Source organism: Sinocyclocheilus anshuiensis, unplaced genomic scaffold, assembly GCF_001515605.1.
Source record: "Sinocyclocheilus anshuiensis isolate Anshui unplaced genomic scaffold, SAMN03320099.WGS_v1.1 scaffold417, whole genome shotgun sequence".
NCBI classification, from domain to species: domain Eukaryota; kingdom Metazoa; phylum Chordata; class Actinopteri; order Cypriniformes; family Cyprinidae; genus Sinocyclocheilus; species Sinocyclocheilus anshuiensis.
In genome coordinates, this window is record NW_015537953.1 from 26520 (window position 1) to 37012 (window position 10493).

Consider the following 10493-nt stretch of genomic DNA (forward strand, 5'->3'; position numbering starts at 1 on the left):
ATATTATATAATAGATGCTTTTTTGAACATTTTAGCGATTTTAAAATATTAAAACATTTTTTTTTTACACAGCACCCCTGCTCTCGACAGACGCGGCACCCCGGTTGGGAAACACTGGTCTAGTACATTACACATAGCTAGTTTTTTTTTTTATTTTTTGAATTGGATAGGATAGGTAAGTGTTAGTATTAATTGGTCAGGTACTGGCGAAAAAGATGTGTCTTCAGACGTTTTTTGAAAATGGTTGCTCAAATTGAGATTCCACCAGCTAGGAACTCAGTCCTGGAAAAGGTCCGTGAGAGTGATTTTGTGCCTCTTTAGGATGGCAACACAAGGTGTCGTTCACTTGCAGAAGTTTGAACTAGCGAGTTTGGGTATATTGGTGCAGCGCCAATTGTTATCTTGTAGGCAAACGTCAGTACCTTGAATTTGATGCGAGCGGCTATTGGCAGCCAATGTAAATTGGAGGTGTAACATGAGCTTTTTTCGGCTCGTTAAAGACCACTCTGGATTCTGGATCAGAGGCTTGATAGTACATGCGGGAAGGCCCGATTTAATATCATATTGATATAAAGTTTATTTCTAAATTGATTTTAATATTAAAATTTTAATTAAAGGTTTGGTCTTTCGAAATGCCAGTTCTATAAAGACTAAAGAATAAATTGGCAGTTGTGCCAGAAAAGTCTAAGTTTGATAACTAGTCGGAACAGGTGCACTTACGACATGCAAGGAATAAAGTTGCAAAAAAGACACTGTGCAGAATAAAGTTGCAATTTTGAGTAGTTACAGTTAACCTTAATTAATGCTTTTTCTTTACCATTAAGTTTTTTACAAGCATCGACAGTAAATTTACAGTTGTGCAAACAAACAAATGAATAAATTGATTTATTTATTTAAAAAATACATTCAATTAAATCGCAATTGTGGGAAATAAATTTGCTTTTTTAAAGACTAAACATTAAATAATAGAGAATAAATTTACAGTAGTGCAAATAAATAATTAAACAAATAAACTTACATTTAAAACTTAATTGAATTAATTTAAAATATCGCAATTGTGGGAAATAAATTTGCTTTTTTGTTGTTGTTTTTTTAAAGACTGAACCTAAAGCATAGAGAGTAAATGTACAATTGTGCAAATAAATAAATAGATAAACAGACAGATAAATAAATAAAAATCACAATTGTAGGAAATAAATTTGAAATGACAAGAAATTAAGTCAAAGAAATGATAAATAGTGGCAATTGTTAGATAAAGTAGCGTATATGTGAAACAGTTGCAATTACGAGAAATAAAGTTGCAATTGTGAGATAAAACATTGTAAAATAAAGTTGCAATTTTAGAATTTTAAAATAGTTACATTTGACGTCAATTAATGATTTTTCCTTAACCATTAAGTTTTTTAGAGACTAAATCTCTTAAGTCTAAAAAAAAATAAAGAGCAAATTTGCAGTTGTGCGATAAAAATAATAATTGTGGGGCATAAATTTGCAATTATGATAAATTAAGTTGTAGTTCTGAGAAATAGTCACACTTGTTCAAGAAACATTTACAAGAAACAGTTGCAATTACAAGAAATAAAGTTGCAATTGTGAGATATAACGGATATAACAAAACAAAGCTGCAATTTTGAGAAGTAGTTACAGTTAACCTTAATTCATGGTTTTTCCTTAACCTTGAAGTTTTCTAAAGACACTTAGGCAACGAGAGTATTGATTGAGTGTTCTGAGAACACTATTTTCATATTGCAGATAAAAATGGCAATAAAATCCCAGATTAACAACATTGTAGGTGGACCCAGAGTCATATCTAGACCAGAATATCAGTAACCACATAGCGCTTTAAAACCACATCTTAGCAACAACATTCTTCCATCATGGCAGCGAATTTTGCACAGACGAGCAGCACTCATGTTTTCTTCAGAAAATGTAGAACTCTAGTTTTTATTTGTAGTAGTAGAAGACGCATTTGATTTTAGACCCAGTAGCATTTTCGTCATCATAGCCACGGGGCGCTGCATGTGTTACGGCCGCATTCTCTGACACCCAGAGAGAGAGAGGGACATGGAGAAAGAAGAAGCAGGACTTAATTGGGGTTTGGGGGTACAGTGAACACTGACCTGTGGGGAGATTGGGTTTGAACCTGTCACTGGGATCTCGGTGCCGTCAGCATGGTGGCTCTGCCAGTCTCTCTTTCTCTCTCTTTCCTCACACACACACACAATCACACACTTCTCCCCTGCTGGAGACAGTTCCATAGCGCTGTGTAGACCTGCTGGCTGGCAGAATTTTTAAAGTGCATGGAGGTTTAAAGACAGAAACCCCTGGGGAGGAATCCCACCAGCTTGGAGAGAGAAAAGGGGGAGTTTGCTGTCTCTCTTTCTTTCTCTATTCCTGTCTTTCTCTCACCTTATCTCTCTTTTTCTCTATCTCCGTCTGTCGTCTGTCTGCCTGGATGCCTGCCTGTCTATATCTCTGTTCTCATGCTTTCTCTCCCTTTCCTTCCTTCTGCCTCTTTCTCTCCTTTTCTTTCTCCCTCTATTTCTCGCCACATATCTCTCGCGCCCCCCCTCCTTCTTCCCAGTAATGACAGAATGAAGAAATGCTTTTCACTTGCTCATCCGGAGCACCGCTTAGTTCCCACTCACAACATCTTTCTCTCTCCCTTTTCTTTTTCTCTCTTTTTCTCCCTCCCATTCTTGTCTTGCTGTTCCCATCTAAATATTAAACTCTAACATTCACATCACCTAGTAACATTGGCTACGTTCATGCTGTAGCTGAATGTGGCCCGAATTGGATTTTTTTTCCCCTTCACAGATGTGACACAGATCAGGTTTTTTATTATTGTTTTCATGGAAGTCCGTTTCAGAGTAAGAAATAAAATGTGTAGTTGTGGGAAAGTCATGGTAACGAAAAGTAGTCACAATTGTTCGATAAAGTAGCATGTCTAAGAAACAGCTGCAATTATGAGAAATAAAGTATAGTTGTGAGATAAAAAGACGCAATTGTGCAACATAAAGTTAAAATAATGTAACATAGTTATAGTAGTTACATAATTACAGTTATAGTTGTGAAAAATAACATTGGATTTGTACAAAATAGTTTCAATTGTGCAAAATAAAGTCGCAATTGAGAAAGTTACAGTTATGAGACATGAAGTTGCAATCATGAAAACTGGTTGCAGTTATCAGAAATAGTTGTAATTGTGAGTTATAAAGTTACAATTTTGAGAAAATAGTTATTTTTTGGAAATGGGCAACTACAGTTTTTACATGACCGTTTGAAGAACAAAAATATCAGTGAATATTTTTTTTCCAATCTTTTCCAAAATGAGATATAGGGACAATTGTTAAAGTAGTTTATGATTAGTAATTATTAAATTGAAAAAGTAGCATTTATGAGAAACAGCTGCATCTGTGCAAAATATAGTTGCAATTTTGAAACATACTGTGCCAAAAAAAAAAATAACTGCAGTTGTGCAAAGTAGGTTTGCAGTAGGGCTGTGCGATTAATCTAAATCGAATCGAAATCGCAATTTGAGACGTTGCGATTTGCTAATCGCAAAGCCTGCGATGTGGACGCGATATTACCTGTTCCAGAGCATATGCATGACTGCCAGCCTTGAGTTGCAATACTTGCCCTGGGCAAGAGTGAGCGCAACTCCGTTCTCCCCAATCAGCACTGCTCTAGCCAACTGCATAAACACCCACCATTAAAAAAAAAAAACAGAGCGGGACGGGAAAGAGACAGAGTGGGATTATGGTGTCTACTGGGTCAGATCGATAGTTAGGCAAATTAAAACTAAAGAAAACCGTATGCAACTTAAGCTTCGAAACGACAGACAACGAACATTTTAACGAACATTCATAATTTGCAAGAGCTGCGTCACAGCGCATATCAAAAGCTCCCTTATCGGTTCCGTTTTCAGTACTGGAGAATAAAAGATACATTCTTAGCGCAATTTGATATTTTCCCCCAAATCGCACAGCCCTAGTTTGCAGTTGTGGAAAATAGTTGCAATTTTGTAAAATAAAATTCCAATTGTGAAAAATAGTCGTAATTGTGCAAAATGAAGTTATAATAGTTACAATTAGGAGACATAAAGTTGCAATCATGAGACATATTCACAATTGCCAGAAATACTCGCAATAACCAGAAATAGTTGCGATTGGGAGTTATATAATCACAATTTTATAATCACAAAATCACAATCTAACTACTAGATGTTCATTGTAATTGCACTTTTGAAAGCAACTTTGTAGACGTCCTCGGGTATTTGAAGACCCTGTGTCTGTTGTGGTTTCACCATTTCTGGCTCTGATCGTGCACCCATACCATCAAAATCGGGCAGTTTGGCTTTGGGTATGAATGTCATCATAATGCAGAAGCCGAGTGAAGCAGCACATCCCCTGATATCTGCTGATGCCAGTGCTGGATCTTCTGCTCCCATCCAGCCCAGGAGAAGCTCCCTTCCTCTGCAGGGAGTTCAGGGAGGGAGCGCTAGTGTCTCCCGGTAGCGTGGGGCGGTAATATATGCTGCTGGTGGAGGAGAGAGAGATAGTGATAGAGGAGAAGCTGTGATTGCAGGCCTCCGCAGTGGGACCAGGGGGGAATGGAGACTGCTGTCTCATTGAGTGATATCCCTGTCTCAACAGTAAATAAATAATGCAGCCTGCAGAGTTCACCCTGCCTCCTCCAGTGAGTTGTAAATGCATTAGCTGTTTTATATTCTTTTGTCTTGGGAAAATGGTTGGGAGGGAGGCAGGGAAAGGGGAGAAAACAGTACAACCAAACAACAGGAACGATAGCAACTCCCGTTACACCTCTTCACATGATCCGACTCTCCTCCCAGAGCTCGCTTTGGTATAGTCCCCTGATCACTTGGATGAATAGTAATAAAACGGTGTGTAATGCACATGCGTACCGAGATTTAGAACTACTAAAACCTTGCGGCGAATCGATTGCCAATGGATATGAATGGATTTGAAAATCACTTGAAGTCAACATGAAATCAAATCAGTTTCTGGTACTTTTAGTATTATTTACATTCAATCTAAACTTGTTCTGCCCTGAAATGATTTTCTTGTTTGGCTGATGGTTTGGGACGGTTCATGCAAAAAATGGAAATTCTATCATTTGCCTACCTTCGTGTCATTCTAAACCTGTGAGACTTCTGCAGAACGCATGTTTAGGCCCATACAATGAAAGTCAATGGGGTCCAATCTTGTTGTTTTGAACCCCATTGACTTTTATTGTATGTTCAAAATATATCTTCTTTTGTTTTCCTCTCAGGTTGTCACATCATAGACCACTTTTTAGTTAAAATCAAGTACTGCAAACGCCATTTTATGTTGACATTGAACAAAAGGAATTAAAAAGGTACAGGCTTTGGCGTTTCATTGGTCCTAATTATGGCTTGCAGATATTTATTTCTTTAGACGTTATGAATGCATTCATTCAGCTGCATGTTGTTACACATATTGCCTTTCGTCTAGTCTGAATGTTATTTCCAGTGTGAATTCCATTGCAAGTTCCTGTCAAGCAACTCTGATTGACAGCAGGGACCAGCGCTGACTGGCGTCAAGCAGGCCAGACCTGCGACAACTTCTGCATCTGCGAAGGAGACTATTTTATTTGCGTAGCATCCGTTTGCATACGCTTCTGCAAAAGCGTGGCGCAGCTTGGCATAAACACTCAGGGGGAAGCGCCTATAGGAGTTAATGATAGTAGCAGTCACATACGGCAGCATCAGGCTTGCGTACGCGTGACAGCTTTACTGCCGTACAGTCATCCGCCACGCCACGACACGGCGAGGATGTTTCTGCCGCTGCCAACGCTCCTCTCTCGCCTGCCAGAGCCTTCAATCTCCTCGCCGCTCTCTGTATCACATACTAACTCTCTCACTCCGTCTTCCCCCATCAGCACCACCGCCTCCCACCGAGAAAAACAGCAACCAGTCATCATCCGCGCCTGCATATATACGCAAACAAATACAGACACCCTTGCACATACACGCACGTTGAACGATTAATTTGGTTTTAAAGGGCAGGTACGGGTATGGAAGCTGCATTTGAACTACCCAGCTGCCCCCAAACACACCCGCGCCATTCATTTGAATGGTCGCAGCTTGTTATACTTTGAGCAGAGGATCACTGGCAGTTCCCTATGGCTAGTCTACAGTGCAGGACTGGCCAGATGTGGCTAACCCATATGGCTATGGAAATCCATATGCTGCTGGTGCTAGGACTCTCCCTCCAGGGCTGTGCGGGAAGGTAAAACCCCAAAGGCTGGGCATCCTTTTGCCCCCCGCCCCCCTTTCTATCCTTCCCGCACCTCCTCTGAACCCCTGGTGTAGCTCAGCCATTGTTCCAACAATCTGCCGTCACCTCTGTTGTCCCCACACCTCAAGCGAAACGATCAATGAGCTAATGGCTGCTAATTATTTTAGCCTCTGATCACCCTCCCCTTTACGTCGGTTTGATGTCATTTCCCTTTAAATCCATTCGTTTGCCAGCTACTGTTCTACATAACGAATAGTTATTTAAATAGTTATTTCATTATTTTGCTCTACAAATCGTGCAGTTTGTTGAAAAAAATTTGTTTTTACTCTTCTAATCAATTTAGGATTTTCGTCTGGCAGACAAAAATCATGAGAAGAATCCCTTAAACTTATATTAGAGCTATATCTAGGGTCCAGAATATTATAGAGATGTTGAGACAATGTGCAGCTACCAAGCAAATACTTAACAATGCAATTTAAAACATTTGGCAGTGCACTAAAAATTGAAATATTTTCGTTTGGGCATTCGTTTGTCGGCTACCATTCTACTTAATGAATATTTAGTTGAAATGAGAAACTGGCATCTGATTAACACAGTTTGTGCAACAAACCATGGAGTTTGAGGAAAGGTATGCCTTTACGTTTCTAAACGATTGCACTTTCGTCTGGCGGACGAATCTCTTAGATTTACATTAGAGCTGTATCTAGGGACTAGGATATCAAAAAAGTGTGGAGTTTTGTGACTTTTTTGACTTGAGACAATACTTAGCCACCTAGCAACCATTTAGTAATGTAATTAATAAAGCAGTAAGAATACTCCGCTTTGCGTCGTACCTAACAACGCCCCTTAGCTGTTATAAATTCACTGTAAACCACGGCTTCAAGGGGCTTATTGCTTTTATAAAACGGCTATTCCATATACGTAGTTAAGTTTCACAAAATAAAACAGAGCAAATAAAGTGTAATGATATTAATAAAAACAGTATTCTTCCACCAAACAATGTAGTTCCTCAGAAACAGTTGTGGTTGCAACAAAGTGGTTGCCAAGCAACACACAAAGTAAACAAAGGTGTATGTTTGTAGAGTAATTTACATCAGCTTCGAACACGGCTCAACCAATCAGAATCAAGGACCAGAACTATCCATTTTATAAAAAGAATTTAATAATGCATTCGTTTGCTCATTTGTTTGCCAGCTACTTTTCTGCTTAATGAATATTTATTTCAGACAGAGCCATTTGATCTGATTAACAGTTTGTACTACCAGTTTGTAAAAGGTGTACATTTACTTTTCTAATCAATTGCACTTATGGTTTTGTCTGGCAGAAAATCCATTAGAGCTGTATCTAGGGACAAGAATATCACAGAGACATGGAGTATATTATATCACATAATCCTCTTTATCACATCATAAGCCTTAATTACGGCTTATCTTTGACTTGTGTTGAACTAATATCAGTTAGTGAACAGTTACGTAATTTGAATGGCTCTTAATGTCTTTTGTTTTGTTTCATTCTAGGAGGTCCTGCAGACAGTGCCTAAGTTCTGCTTCCCATTTGACGTTGAAAGGTAGGACGTCCTTCATGCTTCCGGAAAACAAGTTAATCGATGTGTGAATTGTGAAAATGAGGATGTTTGTTTATCCAACACACACACACACACACACACACACACACACACACACACACACAAGAGACTGATGTAAATGACTCACAGGGTGGAGCTGCACACCTCCTTTGCTTCTACTTTTGTTTCTAATGTCAGACCTTTCACTGAGAGGTCCATAGAAATAAAGCACCTTTATAGAAATTAAAATCTCCGGCCCCAGTAAACAATGTTTGTTTGCTTGTCTGTCCTAACTGGCATGATGGTAGGCGCGTCTCCTGAATAAATGTGTTCTCACAGTGGTGTGTGTGTGTTGGCTTGTCTGCTCTTGGAAATGAAAAATGGAAAGCTCTGTTGTGTAGTTTATGTGCTGTGTGAGAAGTTCACTTCCTTCCAGCTGAAGCTTTGTTGCTTCCATCTAGTGGAGATAAACTACACTGTCACCCTTGGTTCAGTTCCTACAACCTTAAATGGAATGTAAATGAAATTAGTGAATGCATGGAATAGCTTTTCTGATATTTTCCAGAATTTTTACTCCGATACAAGTAAATTTGGCTTTTGAATGAATGTGAAAATGCTCAAAGTTACAGTCAATGTCTAACACAGTGTCTCCAAGTATAATTGAAGTTTATACTTTAATAAAAAAAGATTAATTACATTTCCCCCCCTATCTGTTTGGTGGGCTGCAGAGTGTCCCAGACTCAGGTGGGCCAGAACTTCACATTTGTGCTCACAGACATTGAGAGCAAGCAGAGGTTTGGTTTCTGTCGGCTGACATCCGGCTGCAGGGTCTGCATCTGCTTGCTCAGGTAAGAGATCTTTATTGATGCTTTTTTATTCATTTATTTATTGCACTTTTTATTGAAGTGAATAATGTGCCAATTTGCGATCATATTTTCATCTGCATGAATAATGGGAGATTTCACGCTCATAATACACTATTAATATATCACAGATAGATAGAAAGTTTAATGGATTGAAGGGACATTTCTTGAGAAATGTCATTCTTCCTGTTTTAAGGAAACAAATTCCAGATCAGTTCTAGATTCTGAAATCAAGGGATTTGAAGCAAACAATACTTCACTTTAATGAAATAATAATAAACGGACAGAAATGCTCTTTTTGTTTGTTTTTTAGATCATAATATATGATGGCAAATGCTTTCATATTTTCAGTCTGAGCTGTTCCACTGAGAATGGAAAGCTGGAGATTGAAGACTGTGTGTTACATAAACGATAAACCAATGTATTTAATAATACAAATGCATTTAGTAATTCAGAGCAGCTCAACTGGGACATATCAAAAAAAATTTCCCTCTCCGTCTACATGGTATTGATGGACAACCGCAGGTTTATCATTGTCATGATGAGCTCCTGTCGAGATCTCTCCTCCTCCCACCCCGGCCAGGATGGCCTGTGTGGGTGTGGGTGTGGGTGTGGGTGTGTGTGTCTGTGTCACTTCCTTCATTCATAATAAGAAATGCATTCAAAGTTTAGTTCCTTTTTTTTTTCCTTTAAGACCTTAGACTTCTTTTGTTTATGTCATCTATTTGGAAAGAACATGGTCAAATGTAACAAAAGACCCAAAGAAAGTTTGTTTTTCTCCCACCTTCTGCAGAAGGATCGGAAAATGTATTTATTTTTAAATTTAAAAAAAGTATATATACGTATGTATGTATGTATGTATATATATATATATGTGTGTGTGATATATATATGATTTTATATATAATGTTTTATATAAAATACTAAATATTACATTATAATATATAATTTTTAGATCTTCTAGGAACATAGATAATTGTATATATTGTACAATTTTAGTTTTTTTGTAAGGGGAGACTTTTTTTCTTGTTCACACACATTTACACTCTACCAGCATGTAAAAGAAGAATAATTAAAACAGTTTGTGTCCTTGTGATTGTTGAAGTGCTGGGACCGTAAAATTGTCACCTAAGCTTACACGAGGAAGTTGCCTAATGAGAGGGACAGTTTTATATGGACAGCCCTTTGTAGCTTTGCAGGTTTAGCCCAGGCCAAATAGGCCAGGGTTCCTTCAGGCCAAACCACTTCAAAAACACAAGCGTTCCGTTTTACCCCACCCTCTCCGCCCATCCGGCCTTCGAACATATGCGAGACCCCAGATGAAATAGACCCCCTCTCTCGCACACTCTCTCGCCCGTTTTATTTGATGGCTGGGACCCGACTTGGCGTCTTCCTCAGACAGCAGAGGTTTTCTTCAGTTAGTGGCCAGTTAGCGATATTTCTTTCCTTCTGCTGAACATAAAACTCAGGAAAAGTCCGGGTGTAATTGTATCTCATCCTGGGAAGGATACAAGGTGCAAGCTGACTTGCTTTTAAAGCTCCTAAATACCTCTAGTGATTTAGGATGCATGTTGATTTAAGGGCCGATTAGATCATACAAGCGTAAAAGGCTGTGCATGGAGTTTAATACTTCACAATAAGTGCATAATATGACTTTAAACTGATTTATAGGGGAATTGTGAAGTTTGAGACCACAAGTGAATTTTTTTTTCTAAATCAGTCAAACATTTTTTTTTTTTATGTTAAAAAATTATATAATCAGCATAACAGTTTTAACTGAACAAT

General features: G+C 38.4%; 1 protein-coding gene across 1 annotated transcript in view; it reads left to right on the plus strand.

Annotated features, from left to right (window-relative positions):
* The window catches only part of LOC107664901 (DENN domain-containing protein 1B-like), a 93652-nt gene that overhangs the window by 23442 nt on the left and 59717 nt on the right, over positions 1–10493 (plus strand). The window contains exons 3-4 of the mRNA XM_016455589.1: positions 7799–7848; positions 8574–8693. Coding sequence (XP_016311075.1) covers positions 7799–7848; positions 8574–8693 — 170 coding nt within the window. The remainder of the gene's footprint in view (positions 1–7798; positions 7849–8573; positions 8694–10493) is intronic.